Here is a 17132-nt window from a genome sequence, read left to right as displayed (position 1 = left end):
GCGGAGGTGGTAATCTTAGAAAATTAGAAATTATTTTAAGGTACAGATTGAGACGAGACCAAATTATTGATTATTAAAGCTTTTGTTGAAGAAGCAAAAGAAGAGCAGGTTGGCATAGAATTTGGTCCTGCATAGCCTCTGATACAAGAAAAGAAACTTTTAACAGTAAATTTCCAATTTTTTAGAGTTGGTGACTTAAATTTATTGTTTGAGGAGAATTTTTTCAAGTACTTTGTGTCTAAATCCCAATAGCTGACTTCCTGAATAAAACATGTTCTGATTTGGAAGAAACTACACATCGCATGGCTTCCCCCTTCTGTGCTTTCAATTGACTTGCATTAATACTATCAAAAAGTTTGTCAATAACAAAAGGTCGCTAGTGTCCGAAGCTGCAGGATCTAAGTAATTTGGATTTTCTGTAGGTAAATTCTTTAAGTTTAAGTGTTTTTAATACTACTAAGATGGCCCCTTGAGAACACAGCTACTTTTTAAGGAAAACACCCCGATTTTCAAGGGTTAACAGAAAAGCAGAAAAATCGTGAAAACTCCCGTTTTAAAAATATATTTTAAAATTAACATTTTTTAAAGAATTTGCCCGAGTTTTCGAACTCACCCTTTTTTTAAAAAGTCAAAATTCGGACAAAGTCCTCATGAGTGAAGCGAATTTTAAGAAATATATCCTGTTTTATTAAACGTGAATACGGTTTCGGCCAAGAAAAGTTACCATTTAAAAACACTTAAAATTCGTCTTTTAACCCTGTTTTTTCTGTTGGGGGCATTTCAGCATATATGAATACGGTTTTGGCCATGCAAGTTCGAACAAGGTCTCATGAGCAAACCGAATTCATCGTCTTGTCTTGTTTTATTCCCCTCAGAACACTTTGTTTTTTTAAAGTATATTTTAAAATGAACATTTTTCAAAGATTTTACACTGTTTAGAATTTTGTACTAGTAGGCTCTCTCAGAACACTTTGTTTTTTAAAAATTTTGACCTTGTTTTCAAAGGTATGTTTAAAAAAATAAAACTATATGGGCTTGTTCTGCACACACCATTTTTTTATCAAATCTACCCCATTTTTCAAGTTACCATTTAAAAACACTTAAAATTTACCTTTTTGGCCCTGTTTTTCTCTTGGGCCATTTCAGCACAAAAATTAATAAGTTTTCCTCTAAAAAGGTTATGAAATTAACTTTTTAAAAAAAAATCAAAATTTTAAGAAATTTAGCCTGTTTTATCAAACGTGAATATGATTTCGACCAAGAAAAGTTACCATTTAAAAACTCTTAAAATTCGTCTTTTAACCCTGTTTTTCTGTTGGGCCACATGCCCTTCGAAATACTTTGTTTTTTACGCACTTTACCCCTATTTTAACAGCCTTCTTAATTAAAAGTTAAAATTTGACTTTTTTGCTCAGTTTTTCTATGGAGCCACTTCAGCACAAAAATGAATACGGTTTTGGCCAAACAAATTTGGACAAGTCCTTATGAGCGCTTTGGGTCACTTCAGCGAAACGTTTGTTATTATGGTTCCTCTATAATAATAACAAAATTCCAACAAACTTTTTGAAAATATTTATTTTAATCAATACAAAAATTGTGTTTAATGATCCTGATCAGTTCCTGATGACAATTTCGAAGCCGTGTTCTTCCCTGGGGGTGATGGACTACCTGATGATGACGCTAGGGACGGGGGAGGAGCCGGGGGTGATGGACTAATCGATAATGCTGCTAGGGACGGGGGAAGAGCCCCAATGCCATCTGTGTTTCTGCAAAAAAAAAACAGTTTGTATTATGTGGGTTATATTATAACAAACGCAAGATGTTTTTTTTAATACTATAATGCTACTTTAAATGCACATTACTTTATTTAATAAATAATTTTTTTCTTGTGGTTTGTTAAACGGTTATAAACTGTTATAAATTAAATAGTAGAGAAACTTTTCTTACTCAAAAAATCTTCTAAGTTGCTCCTTGTCCGTTCCAGAACCAAATGTTAACTTCATTATTTTGTGTCCGCAGTAAACACGAAATTGAGACACGATGCCTGTATCCCGTAATAGCACGTCGTCCTTGTAGTAGAATCCGTCAAAGAAGGCATACCCTGAGTTTATGTAAATTCCATTTTGGAGTAAAGCTATCCACGCTTCTGCTATAACCCCTTCTTCTGTTTCGATAACGACATCTTTCAACACACTCATATTGGGTCGCTTTAATCGGACCATCTATTCGAAAGACTAAGGGTGCGATTTTGGTTCTCTAACGATAATTATCGGTACCGAGCATTTCGTTTGTTTACATCACGTGACCATTTTATTTCTCTGTTTTACCGGTCCCGTGGACGAAATTTTGCCAAAAGAGCGACAGTATTCTATGACTTAAGTCTGCCTTAACACAATGCATGCCGTTTTGGCTCTCAAACGATAAATAAATATTTTTGTTAGTAATTTTTTAGAGATCTCATTGAGGTTGGTAATTTGGTTCTCCCTAACACGTCAAGCGCTGTTGCCACATCTTTTTGTTAAACGCTTACTTCAAGTGTATTTTGAAAAGTTAATATCTAACCTAACAAGTGTCGCAGAGCATGTAAACCTGCAATTTAAACCTTCAAGAAGCCTTTTAATAATGAATATTTGTTTTTGTGAACCATCGCACGAAGCAGTGTATTTTTTTCGATTTCTGACGTCCGCCGTTACAAAAGTTGGCCTGATAGTTTTTTAACTGTTATATGCCGGTAATGAGTAACGAAGAGAAGTATCTCTTGGGTGTTACTTAACATTTACGAAAACTTCGCTCCTCAGGTTTGATTTTAACAAGGATTTATCGCCAATCTTCCGATTCCGGTTCAAGTTTGGTCAAGTGTGTTACTCTTTTTAAAGCATGTGCAATTTGGCTTAATTTTATTCCTTTCGCAAGAACGTCAGGAATCGTTTAAAAGGCAACTCCGTAATAGTTGATACATTCAATCTTCCCTACGAATAGTAAAAAACATCTCATTTTAGAAAATAGATAATAGATAACATTTCTATTTCAGTTTAGTGAATTTGACTGACCTGACCTGACCTGACCTGACCTGACCTGACCTGACCTGACCTGACCTGACTCCGCACATACCAGTGGCGATTCGCCATATGAGGCAAATTAGGCTGCGCCTCACCACTTTTGTATCTGACAAATTTAAAACCATACTAAATTTATTATTATACTTTTGTATATAAATTTTAGCATTAATGATCACTTTATTATAATCATAACCCTTGAAAAAAAAATAGACTTCAGTTTGTTGTTTAGAATATATCGCATGAGGCTCATCATTTTCAGTTTCAGTTCCACTCATTTTACATGCGATATTCACGCGAACTCGAACATCTCCAGATGATCCGATGTACTCGGTAATCTTCGTCGTACAATATTACGTAATTGTATTAAATTTACTTACTCTTGGAGGACGTGTGATGACTTTCATCTGGTTTAATCTGTTCTATGGGTTTAATTATACCCAATGCGGTATTCTATATAAGATGTAACTTATGGTTACTCCTAGCCTTTAAAAAGATTCCAGGAAGCATGTCAAAAATACATAGTGAACAACTCAAAAAAGAAATTTGGAAATCCCAAACGCCCAAATTTAAAATTGTTTCTAATGATAAAGTTAAAAATCGTTCTAATAGGAGAACAATTGAATTCAGATAGTTGTGCTAATTTTAAAGAATTTTTTGGCTAGATTAATATTTATAGATAGTTTCACAAATCAATTCAAAAACGAAATTTAATACCATATTACCAATTTGGGTGTAATCTATAATGAGCCTCACCTTCCCAAGTGATCACAAACTGTAAAATGGAAGTTACCAATGTTTTTGATCAGAAAGCTAACCGCTCGCAAGTAGAAGTGCTTGATGCCTCATTTGGCTATTTGTTAATGTCCTACCTTTTGACACTGTTTTAATCCACAGCAGATTCTCCAAAGGTTTAAGATATATTCTTGTATTGAGCCGTTGTTGTGAGGTTCTAATAAATAATTTTGAAAAAGTTTTTGCAAGTTTTGTTATTGCAAAGTTTTGAATTATATATTTTCTTTTATTTTGTTGATAACTATTTGATTATTTATTCTCTTGCCCACTCACATGCTCAATTCAATTCCAAACCTCGCTAGTTCTACTGTTCATAAACTGAACGTAGAATTTTTTTCTTGCACAAAATTGGCATATGAAACTGTTCAGAGTTGTTGTTTTTTACTAGACTTAGCAACTTTGGCTTCTAAATATTTTGGTTTCAAATGGACACCAACGCCTTGAATAAAAATGTTTCCATTTTATAATTATTCCAAAGATAAAACAAGTAGCAAACTCCTTTGTATGGACATTAATGTAAGATTTTGGAACAATCCATCAAAAAGGAAAGAAAAATCAGTCTTTGCTGTCCAGTTAATTTTTTACACACAATGTTCTTCATGTTTCATCTAAATAATGAAAAACTAACCTTAGAAATAAATATAATACATTCCTGCATTTAGCCATCGTCGCATTTCTCAATTGAATTATGTTAATAAACGTTAATTTGTAATTTTGCTTGTCTTTCGTAGTGAATAAACAAACTGTTGAGGTTATGTACTACCGAAAACATCTTTTCGTCTGGGTTCAGGCTGCCGAGAAGTTTTTTGTTGCAGTACCGATAATAGCTGCGTAAGTAACGAAAACTATAGCGTCAGTACTGTCAACTAGGATGACGTCATTGACTTGTACATTGACTTGGACAAAAGTCAGATAAGAAATACATGTTCTATGGTATGAACTGTCAAGAAAATATTTGGTTATAATGTTCTAAAGGCTTTCTTATGGTTTTGTTCCGTTCAGACCATGGGGCAGACTTACTCATTTACTTCGTAGTGCCCTTAGACAACATCAATTCGAACCATTTTGCATGTTTTTTAAAAATTTTGGATCGGTAGAAAACAAGTGTGAAATTATCGTCATCTCGAATAATATGTGGCAACAGCGCATCAATTTTTACGGTTGGTGAAAACCGAAAAGTAACCAAACGAAATGCTCGGTACCGATAATTATCGTTAGGAGAACCAAAATCGCACCCATAGTGTCGCTCCCTAGCGGAGATAATGTGAACCATTGACAGATAGATAAGGAAGGTAAACAACTATAGCGCTATAAGCAGGATTTCGTTATTTTTGTGTTTGCCAGTGATTTTGCAACAGATAAAATCAAAACCTTCATAGCTCAATTTATAAAATGTAGTCTACTTCTGGTGAACGTGTTGCAAACTTTCTTCAAGAAATTCATCAATCTTCAGATAATAATGAAATTGATCTTCAAATTATGCGAATAAAACTAAGAATAAGTAAATTACAAGATAACAAAATAAAGTATCTGAAAAAACGTACAAGACAATTAATTGAAAAAATAAGATTAGCTGAACAGCAAGTAGACAACATGTACAAAGACATACAATATTTAGAAAGTATTAAAGTCCAAAACAATTCAATAACCAACGAAGAGTCCCTGGCGCAAGATTAAATTCTTCGTAAACTCCAAAAATAAAGTTGGTATGGAATGATAAAAAGGGGTGAAAGATTAAATTCTTTGTAAACCTAAAAAAACTTTTTGATCAGTCCAAGGTTCGAATCCATATCCGGGAATATTTTTTTCACTAAATATAAATGACTAACACTGATAGTAAAATGTCCACAAAGCCTGGCAAAGTGTCCCAAAAGGGGACTAGTGCTTCGCATGCTGAAATAATTGACGCTATTTAAAAAAATCGTAAAATAATAAAAAACAGGATCTATTTAAAGCAATTTAAAGATCATTTAACAAAGGAAGAAATTAAAAAACTACAGAAGTCTATAACTGACAAACTTGATAATATTACTGAATTAGCTTCGCTCATTCATAATTCGGGCGAAGCGAATTTGGACAAAAACAATGTTTTAGCAATCGAGGAAAATGTATCAAAGAACGGTCCGCAGGCTATAGGCAAAACCGAAGGCGATGATGTAAGCGTCCCTGACTACGGGACTAAGGGACTACGGCTCCGCAGGCGAATCAGATCAATTATTATCATTACCGAAATCACCTTCTGTGCATACCGCAATTCTGAGTTTAGATCCGGATAAAGATTTAAATTTTGATATTAATGAAAAAAAATTTAAATTTGAAAAACCTTCACATTTATTATCGTTAGACATTAGAAATCGAAATACAAAAATTGATACAACTATACCCGAAATATCAACTAAATTAAAATCATTAAATGCACACATTACAAATGCAAAGAAATCACAAGAGCAAGAAAAAGTTGATAATATACAATATGTGTATTCACAGTTGAAAAAATATAAACGTGCTTTAGAAGATATTGGAAAAATTCCTTTCTATGAAATTCAGCAAACAGGAAGCAGTATTTTTTCAGATCCGAATGAAATGGTAGAACGTCTTGATCTATTAATTGCGTCAAAAAATGCTGGAAATGATTCAGTTGAAGTATATAATGAATGCGTAGAAATACTTGATAAATTGTTTAAAATGAAACTTATAAAAAAGTCAGATCACAAAAAGATATTCACGACACTTGGCATGCTTTTTTAAACTGAATAAATGAGCCTAATACACATCAGATCTAAAGAAAATGATTTTGAAATAAGTTATTCTGAAAATCCTATTAATTTATCAGGATTAAAAGGTGAAATTGCTTTAAAAACAGCAAGTCTCTGGTATAGTTGGGATAACATTACTGAAGAGTATAAAAATAATGAAATAAAATATCGAAACAGAACTGGTGATGATCATAAACAGAATGAAATTAGAAAAGATGGGGTTGAACAGGATTGGAAAATATTAAAATTACCAAACGGTCTGTACGATGAAAATGAATTAAATAATTATATTCAAGAATATTTTGGAACGTTTGAAACACCCCCGTTTTATTTTGATGTAAATTATGCAACTAATCGTTTTATGCTAATTATACGCGACATAGATTGTGAAATTGACTTTTCCCACGAAAAGATTCATGAGCTTTTAGGATTTGATAAAAAAATATATAAACAAGGAATAAACTATGCAACAAAAATTGGTAATATCACCAAAGATATTGATCAAATTTTGATTCACTCTTCCTTGTTCCTTCTACATATAAACATATAAAGAGGAAATTATAAATCCCATTCTAAACAAAATGAAAGAAAAATCGTTGAATGAACATTTACGAGGTGATGGAATCAAAAAGGGCCTCATGAGCAAACCGAATCGATTAACTAAAAAATCAAAAATCAAAAAATCTGCTGAAGACTGAGGTTTCCTAAAAGACTTTGCCTTTGGCCAGCGGAGCAGTAGTCTTTTTATTTAAATAAATGGAAAACGTTGTAGACAATTTATGGCGTATTGATGAAATACCTGTAATTGATGAATCAACAAAAAGTTATACTTACTATGAAATAAGAGAAACTAATGTCAATGTGAAAGAACTTGAACAGTATACGATCGAAACTAACATAAGTGGATGGAAACATTTATCAGGTGCTTATATTTTTGTCAAATCTAAAATTAAAAACGATCCAAATAATTATGCAACTATATCAAACAATTGAATCAATGATTTTGACTATGTGAGGCTATTCTATGAAGAGGTATTAATAGAAGAAACAAATTATGTGGGTGTTGCTACGTTAATTTCAAATCTGATTGAATTTTCAGGAGATGTGTCTGACACTTCAGCATCACAATTATGTTTATGTATGTATATATGTATGTTTATGTATCAGACACAGCAGATTCAGCAGATACATCTCAATATAAATATGATGCGCAAAATAAATCTGAAAAATGTAAAGATTTAGATGTCGATATAAAAACTATTGTTTCAAAAATCACAAATAATTCTGCATTCAATAAAGGATATTTAGAGAGATGGTTGTTAACAAAAGATGGAAAAACTATTACAAAATTTATTCCTTTATCTAAAATTTTCCGATTTGTACGAGACTATAACAAAGTTTTGAATGGAAAAATTCGCATTGAATTACGTAAAAATCGAGTGAAAAATATATGACATGCTAAAGTTGATGGAAGTTATGATTATGAAATATCTGATATTAGTTTGTGGATCCCAATAGCAAAACCCTCACTAGAAACTGAAGAAATGTTATCTTCATTATTAGTTAGCGAATCGAACTTTCTTTGTGGATGGAATGCGCTTAAAAGGGTCTACGCTACGCATATACCCGGTATATGGCTTACGATTTTTCGTTTTTGAAGCGCATTTTGGACTTTGAAAAATCGCTCGACCTCTGTATGTATGCGTCTCAGGTAGAACTATGGAGGTGACATCTTCGAATTTTGAAAAAGTGAAAAATTTGACTTTAATTAATTAAAAACTGAAATTCCCATTTTTCGTTTTTAAGGAATATGAAGCAACCTACGAAGTTAAAAAAAATACCAACATGTGGAGAATTAAAACCTCTATGGAGGTGACATTTTTGTTTTTGTCATTATGCTATAATTTTGAAGTTATTAATAAAAAAACAAATCAAAAATAGGCAACCAACAGTACAACTAACGCAAATCATCTTATGCAAATCTCATGATTTACGACCGCTCACTAGGGGTCACTGACGTTCCGCCCAATTGTAATAAACTGCTGTCGGGTAAAAGTAGGTGAAGACCCATCTGGCCGCTCTCGGCAACAAACATCAAAGACACTTGTAGCAAGTATATTGAGAAATAATATTTTATTATCTCTGATACAGGGTCCGGCAACATTTGTGATCACCCCCAAAATTGTCTTAGAGGTAAAATTTTAAAAATTTACATACGCTAATAGATAATCGAAGAAACTCTAGAAGATGACGCAAAAACTTGTTCTTTATTACCGATAGTTTTGGCGTCGCGACGCCTTAAAAGTGTAATTTTTATCTATTTGTAAGGGTTTTTGGAACCATTCAATATACAGTTTGGGGAATTGATACCCGATGAATGGGAACAATTTTAATAAGAAGTGGGAGAGGAGTAGTGTTAGTGGGTGGCATTACTCCCCTCAATGCATCCTAGCGACAAAGTTCTCGAAAATTGTAACTCAAATTCATTGAGAAATACAATGCCTATCATTACTCATAAAAAAATAAAATTGTTGCATTTTGCATTCGAAGGACCAAATCCCTCTAATAGCGAAGAATTACTAAAGGAGCAATCATGTTAACACCTCGTCTTGCCAAAAATGATAAAACAAAGCCACGACGCATGCATTCGCGCTGATGGGGGTAAATTATTTTTATCTTCCTCGCTCCAATGGCAATTATGGTTTTCTTTGTTGCGCTCATCTATTTGTCCATTAATCGGTCTTGGACTCACCGAAAATTCATGTTTCTTGATGTGTGTGAGAATGAAAGAATGCAAGAATCTCTTTCTCGCTCGGTGTCCCCCACTTTCTATTAAATTTAATTCCATGCATCGGGTGTCAATTCCCCAAACTGTATATATATATTTTTATTCTATTTTAGGTTATAATCTTGTTTATAAGCACCGAAATGCGGGCATAATTTGAGCTTTATGGCACAGATTAATCAAAATTCGCCAAGCAATTTGATTTTTATGGTGTTCAAACAAGATTTGTAATCGAACATTTATTGTTAAAGAAAATCATACAATCATGTTATTTATTTATAGAAATTAAAAGTACAATTACTAGGATTTGCAATTGTAAGATTACATGAACCAACACCTAAACTAACAGACCCTTCATTTGTCTGTGGTATGTTAATTGAAGCTCCCCCGCAGATGTTCTGAGCAATTTTGATTTTGTTCTGCAGAGAATTTTCTACGTAAGATTCGGCTACCTTGTCAGATCGCCATCCACCCAATTGCTTCAAAGATCTGGTGTCACCGCCAGATTCAGCTAAAATGGTTGCAGCACTTCTGTGGAAACAATGTCCTGTGAATTTATTTGCATTTGGTAACTTCAGAAATTCAGCAATTCTTGAAGGCATTTTCCCGAAAGTATTTTTCCTACCGGCTGCAAAGTACACTTGCCATTGTGATACGACAAAAACAGACTGTTAGTTTTCACGTATTTAGGTGGTAAAGCAACGTATTTGTTGTACAAAGCTATATAATCCATGGGACCCTCGTTTGGGACTATTGTAAACTGCCTAGAAGTATAAGTTTTGGTCCTACAAATTTTCACTAGTAAGACTGTTCCTTCAGTTCTCACATCTTGAATGGTTAAGTCGTGCAGCTCTTGACGACGACGGGCTCCGAATATCCCGAAAGCAGTAACAACCTGGAATACACAATTTATTAAATTTGGATATGAGAAGTAAAGAAAAGCCTTTACCTTGACCAACAAATACACAAGATCGGGTGCCTTTACCATGAACTCTTGTATTTCTTTTTGCTGAAGTACCCAAGACTTCTTCCCTTCATCACCCACCGAGTTACTCTTCATATATTCAGTAATCATCAGAAACCTTGATATATCAATGTTTTCTTTAATTTTTATCATTTTCTTGAGCTTCGAATAGATGCACCACAGGGAGGAAGGTTTGTAAATTTTTGACTACAAAGGAAGCAGAATAATTTGCTGATTATTAGTTATTTAAATGCAACTTATTACCATTTGAGACAAGTATGCCATCACCAGTTTTTCATCACAGTTGCTGCCCGCGTTTTTCGTGCACCGCCACTCGCAAAACTTGTCATATTCTTTCACATACAAATCCTTTGATTTCTGGGGAATCAGTTTTCCTTGAGCAGCTTCAAATTCGTCTAAAATCTCTTCAGAGTAAACGTTATTTGCTTCGACAATTTCCATTTTAAAAAAATTGTTTACAGCAGTGTCCATAACAACATCAAAATAGCCTACTATCAACACAGCACTAAAATTTGCATCGTCACAAGCGCTTGCAAGAAACTACTGATTCTTGAATATTTTAGAAATTATAAAATAGAATAAAACGTTGTATGTACCACGGGCATAATTGATTATGGCCCTTGGGAAATTAAAAGCCCTCCTTCGTCAGGCTTTAAACATTCCCGCGGGCCATAATCTTTTAATTATGCCCTTAATACATAAATAACTATTAATATAAATGTGTTAAAAATATTTCAATTGATTTTTTTTATTGTATGCAAATTGTGTTTAAAATTTTAGAAAAAATGCTGTTTTATCAGTAAGTATAGTAAGAAGTTATTTTTCAAAACTCAATAACGTGAAATTGTTTTTTTTTGGTAAACCTAATAATGTGTAAATTATTGTATTGTGTAAAATTATTGTTTATTCATTGAAAAAGCTCTTGCGAAAACACTGTGTCCGAATAATTGAGGTAAAGTTGAGCTAAGTTGAACAAAGTATCTCTTTTTTAATTCTCTGTACAAAATGATAATACATAGTAATTAAGGCAGGCTTCATATTAATCCTGACATTGTAAGTGATTCATTAGCGATAGTAGGGAGCAAAGGTATCTTCAATTACAACAACGCAATTTTGCGCCACTGATTTGAAATCGGGCCCTAAGTTCTTATTTTTCAATGTAAATAATTAACTATTTCTATTTAGTGTCCAAAAGGTGCAACAATCAACGTTAATCAAAATTGAAGTGATTTGTAAAAATTTGATTAGTTTGTCACTGTCCGTCATAGTTTTGAAAACTAACTTGTTAAAACAGCAATTTATGCTCAAATTGCACAAGTTACATTAAATTTAAGATGAAGCTGGTCACAGTTATGTTAAAAAAACAATTCACACAAGTATTTACGCAAAAACATCGCTAAAAATTACTCTTCTAACGCATTGCAAATTTTTGCTTTAGATTGTTAAGCTTGATAAAGCGAATGCAAAATTGCAAATATTTATTTTTGAAATTAAAAACGATTTTGAGGGTGATTATTACTGTTGCCGGACTCGGTATAATTTACTGTTTTTCACCCAAAATTCAGTTATTTACGCATTAATTTTACATTTCGAATTTTCCAGTTTTAAACTAAAAGACCTTTTTTTCCGCAATTATAAAATGAGTATTATTGGGAACATTTTCTATTTCAAAAACTTTATCCGATAACTGTGACTAAAAACCGCTTTTTACATTTTCACTTTCGGAACTATTCCTAATATTTTTCATCACCGTTTTTTAATAAAATTGTTGGCTCAAATCTTGGTGTTGAGAAAAATTATCAAAAACTCAATTTATTCCCAAACACCAAATTTCGTAAAAAACTGCTGACGCGCAAGTTTGATAAAAGCAACTGACCAACTTTAATCGATAAAACTCTAGAAATTTAAAAAAGTACATTGATTTACAAGTCGAGCACAGTAAAAAACACAAGTACATATTCAAAAATTGAAAGAATTTAAATATTTTTTCAAGGTATTTATTTATAGGTTTTCCGAAATACATTTTTAATTGCTTTTGGATGATTTGAAGTTTTGGGTTTTACAGTCTTTTCTTGAAATGAAAATTATGGTGTTACCTTCGACATATTTGAAAGCAAATTGTCTTATTGGTAACGTATAAAATCCACCGGTAGCAGGTAATGATTAGCTTATTAGAGACGAGGATTATTATGTAAAATTCGTTCAATTAAAAATTTTTTGCGTAATAACATTAAACGCCAATTTTGCTTTTCCTGAGTGGTTCTGGCTTAAAAAATATTAATATTAATTAAAATATTAATTTTTATTGATTAGTGGGATGTATTATTATGAAGAGTTAATTTTTATATCACAGAAAACAACAGAGTCGAAAAGGTTCAAAAACTCATTTGTCAGGTAAAAAGTTTGGTTAAAAAAAAATTAAATGCGTTTTTCTCAAATAAAAATAATAAAATAATAAGTAATTTTAAAATTTCCCCGGCGACCAGTGAGGAAAAATTTTGGATCACATTTACAAAAATTACATTTTTCAATTAAAAAAACTTTCTTCCATTACGTACTATGGGAACTGGAAATTTGCGGATTTTATACATACATTTTCCATTAATTGAAAAAAAACATTACGCCCGTAAAATTTTTGTCTACTGTAAAGCTATGGTTTCCTAAGAGAACGGTGCCGTAATGTAGCGGCCGTAATATGACGGCCAAAAATTCATTCTATATAAACGAATTGGCGTGGTTTCCTCGAGGACGGTAGCAACCACCGTCACGTAAAATAGCGGCCGTACAATATTTGTAGCGGTGGCCTGTACGGTGGCAACTGTTCTTGCAACGTTTTTTGACGTTACGGTGGTGGAATCTCTGCCGCATTTAAGATGCTATGCGTATATTCTCATCAGTTTGACGTCTTTAGTAATTAATTAAATTCATTTAACAATTTAAAAAGTAGATAAATTTACCTAAAATTAATAAAACCAATCCTTAAAACAAAAGTATCAACTTGATGTACAAACTGTAGTATCTTAGAAATGAAGCCTGAATAATTAAATAAGTGCAAAACTCCCCAATTATAAATTATATTTTTTTCCATAAAGATTCTTTTGGAGAAACAAATATTTATTTAATTAACAAAATAATCTTATTACTATTAAAGAAATAAGTTGAAATCATAATAACAAGCACTTTTACTTTTACTACTTTATTGCATCAAGTATATTCGAGTGTCAAATAAGGGTGCTATAAAACTATAGGGTTTTGCCACAATGTCTTTTTTTTTATATAATTTAAAATGTAATTAAACAACACTAAGGTGACCCGAAAATATTCTCTAAATTTAATTTTGCTGCACTGCAGGTGACGACGAATTAAAATTTTATAAGCACCTTTTTTTGGGCGCATTTTGAATAGGTCGGCCTCACTTGACCTTCGGGTTCTTAATCTAAAGATAACTGATTTTCTAAACACCCCAGTGAAGCAACGTCAAGTTCGTCCATGGTCGTTCAACACACTGACTTTATCTTGTACGTTTTCTAACTTTACACTCAAACCCACCGCTACGATCGGACGCTTTTTCTTGCCGCTATTATGACGTCATTGCCGCTATCTTACGGCCGCTACATTACGCCACCGCTTTCTTAGGAAACCATAGCTTAACCAGAAATTTCACAAGCTCAAAACGCAGAGAAACTCAAATCCTGATATTTTAACTCATCTTTGGTCCAACACGAATTTATTGTTCCAACCGCTGGGTTTCTTAGGAAATGTGCAGGTCAAGCGACCGTTTCCATAAAGTTTATGATTCCCTCATTACCAAATCCTCGGTAATTCCTTTTGGCAGCTGTCAATCAAAGGTGTTGTTAAAGTTGCATACTTTTCAAACACGAAATTTTCGGGCAGGCTCGTAGACCCTTAACTGTTACCGTAGTAATTCGTGGTCTTCTGGAAGTGGAAAGTGGCGCGTTGTAAATAATCAAAATAAAATATCTAGAGTTTTTATAGTTTTTTCTAGAGCTGAACGAAATGATAATTTTACCAAGACAATGATGATTTTTGATAATATGAATTTAGAAAGATAAATATTAAAATCAATGGTACGCAACATCCTACTTATGAATATCTGGTGAATAATAAGGATTTACAACGTTTGTATGCCGCATTCCTTTCATGTAATTATAAAAAAGATTTGGACGAAGGTACGTGTGTTAGCTATAAAGATTTTTGTAACCGATATTTAGTTGTTGCTTTTGATGTAACAAAAGAAAATGATGAAAATTTGTTTAGTAAAACAAAATCGTCTGAACTAGAAGTTAATTGGACATTAAAAGATTATCAAAATATCGATTACTATATATATGCTGTAGTTGAATCTCAAAGAATTGCAAATATGAATATCATAGATGAAAAGATTCGCTTGGAAATGAAGTAGCCTGCCTCACGCTTCGCTTAGTTCGCCTTTGGCCAGCGGAGCAGTAGTCCCTTTTAGGGACGCTCACGAGACTGGGCCGAGTTTTTAATTAAATAAATGACTGATTATAAAGTATATTTATCACCTAATCAAATAAAAAAACTCCAAAGTTGCAAAGATAAAAGAATAGATTGTAATATAAGATTTGATTTAACAGAAAGAGCTAATAAAACAATTAAATTGAGAGAAAAACAGATTGATGAAATTAAAAAATGTAAAAAAGACAAGAAGAAATACTGTGATATCAAATTTTCTCCAACACAGATAGGTGGATTTTTGCCAGCTTTAATTCCTGCAGCAATAGCTGTAGCCAAAGCATTGGGATTAGGTGCAGCCGGATATGCAGGTACTAAATTAGCACAAAAAACCTTCGGAGATGGTTTAAAAAAGAAGTCAGAGACATATGGACGAGGAATAAAATTGATAGGAAATACGGCTTAAGTAATATAGAAATATCTGATATTATGAAAAATGAGAAAAATCATGAAGCTACGCGAAATTTTCGAGGTGTTTTTGCAATTGACGTGTTACCAAAAAAAATAGAAAAGATGAAGAAAAAAGAATTGATGCAATATTTAGAACTTATTCTGGAAAAACATATATATTTTATGATAAAGTCTTGTACATTGAGTTTGATAAGTGTTTGTTTAGATCAAAGAAAAATGGCCTTATTTCAGAATTATTTGCTGGAATACCTCCAAATATAAGCAGAGCATTCAGATACAGAAATTTATATTTCTTTAAAGATAAAATGTATTATGAATTTGATGATATTTCGAATTCATTAGTTAAATCTGATAAATTTGACTTGACAGTTTTCGGTTTTAAATGTGGGCTTACCGATCAAATAATAAAACTAATTAATCGTCTGTGATCATTTTCATAGTTTCATTAACTGAAGAAATTTATACTTGAAATATGTATATGTACTCCTCTCTTTTTTAAATGCCTTTAAAGACTTGGTCACTTTCTAGAGTGTATACCGTGTGGGTATACACCAAATTTTCCAACTCACATAATTCTTTTAAATAAATTTTTATCTTCATTTTGGACGAAACCGTATTCATATGTGTACTGAAGTGGCCCACCCCTAACAATAAGACAAAATCTTTAAAATCCAAATGTTTTTAAATGGTAACTTTTCTTGGCTGAAACCGTATTCACGTTTGATAAAACAGGCCATTTTCCTTGAAATGTTGACTTTTTTGAAATGGGTACGTTTGGAAAAACCGGGCAAATTCTTTAAACCTTTTATCTTTTCACAAGTTACTTTGAAAACCAGGCTAAAAGCATTAAAATGTGTTGTGCCATTTAAAAAATGTTAATTTTAAAATATATTTTAAAAACGGGAGTCTTCACGATTGTTCTGCTTTTCTGTTAACCCTTGAAAATCGGGGTGTTTTTCTTAAAAAGTAGCTGTGTTCTCAAGGGGCCATCTTAGTAGTTTTAATTGGTATCAAATCCTAGTTTGGGGTTTAATAATCAATTTAACAAAACGGAGTTTTAGCCCGCTAATAAAATCCCAGCAAAAATTAAATTCGAAGTAAAACGAAAATAAAATTTTTTACAAATGTTTGTGGCGTATTTTTTCCATAAAAACTTATAATCCATTTTGTTTAAAAATTTATTTAAAATAGAAAAAATAGATACGTTTTACTTTTCTAAAACAAAATTGTAGTTAATTGTTTTCACATTATCTCGATCTTTTTACGATCCCTGATGGAAATGAGCCCAATCATTTATGAATATATATTTTATTCAAAATACTACGAAAAAATAAAATAAAAACAAACAAAAAAATCTTATAAAACAAAAAACCTATTAATAATTATGTACATATTAATTGTTGCGACCGCCGCGGCGAAGCCGCCGACCTCTCTCCTGCCACAATATTTTCCTGAAAAATAGAAAATACATGTAAATAAATCAAAATTACACTTAACTTAATAGTTTACGCAAATTTTTGTGCAATTAGGTACTCTATATATCTACACTTTTAAATTATATGTATAAATTATATGTATTTATACAGTTCTAGGATAACTTAATTTTTTGTGTTCTTCGATATTTGAAACTCTGATAAAAATAATTCTTCAGTGAAACCACGCAGCGCGGTCTATATAGTAGGTTTTTGTCTTTAGATCGACAGCATTGTTCCTTTTTTTCTATTTTTTTTTTGGCCACAATTAAAGCCCATTACGTTGCTAATGTTAATAAAAGATCTCCTAGCATCTGTTAGTTCTCAAAATAGATTGAAAGGATAAAGTATTTTCAAAAGAATATGTTGTCACAC

At 32.3% G+C, this 17132-nt stretch overlaps 1 protein-coding gene across 1 annotated transcript; it reads right to left on the bottom strand.

Moving 5' to 3' along the window:
* Positions 1–1600: 1600 nt before the first annotated feature.
* On the bottom strand, positions 1601–2198 carry LOC148170733 (uncharacterized). Its single transcript, XM_088042254.1, has 2 exons — positions 1948–2198; positions 1601–1766 (listed from the first exon to the last, which is right to left on the bottom strand). Exons 1-2 carry the CDS (start codon positions 2196–2198, stop codon positions 1601–1603), a joined length of 417 nt encoding a protein of 138 aa, XP_087898380.1.
* Positions 2199–17132: the final 14934 nt, after the last annotated feature.

This window comes from Gnatocerus cornutus, chromosome 7 (genome assembly GCF_029298725.1).
Source record: "Gnatocerus cornutus isolate USDA-ARS CGAHR chromosome 7, icGnaCorn1.1, whole genome shotgun sequence".
Taxonomy (NCBI): Eukaryota; Metazoa; Arthropoda; class Insecta; order Coleoptera; family Tenebrionidae; genus Gnatocerus; species Gnatocerus cornutus.
This window is presented reverse-complemented; position numbering and strand designations above follow the sequence as displayed.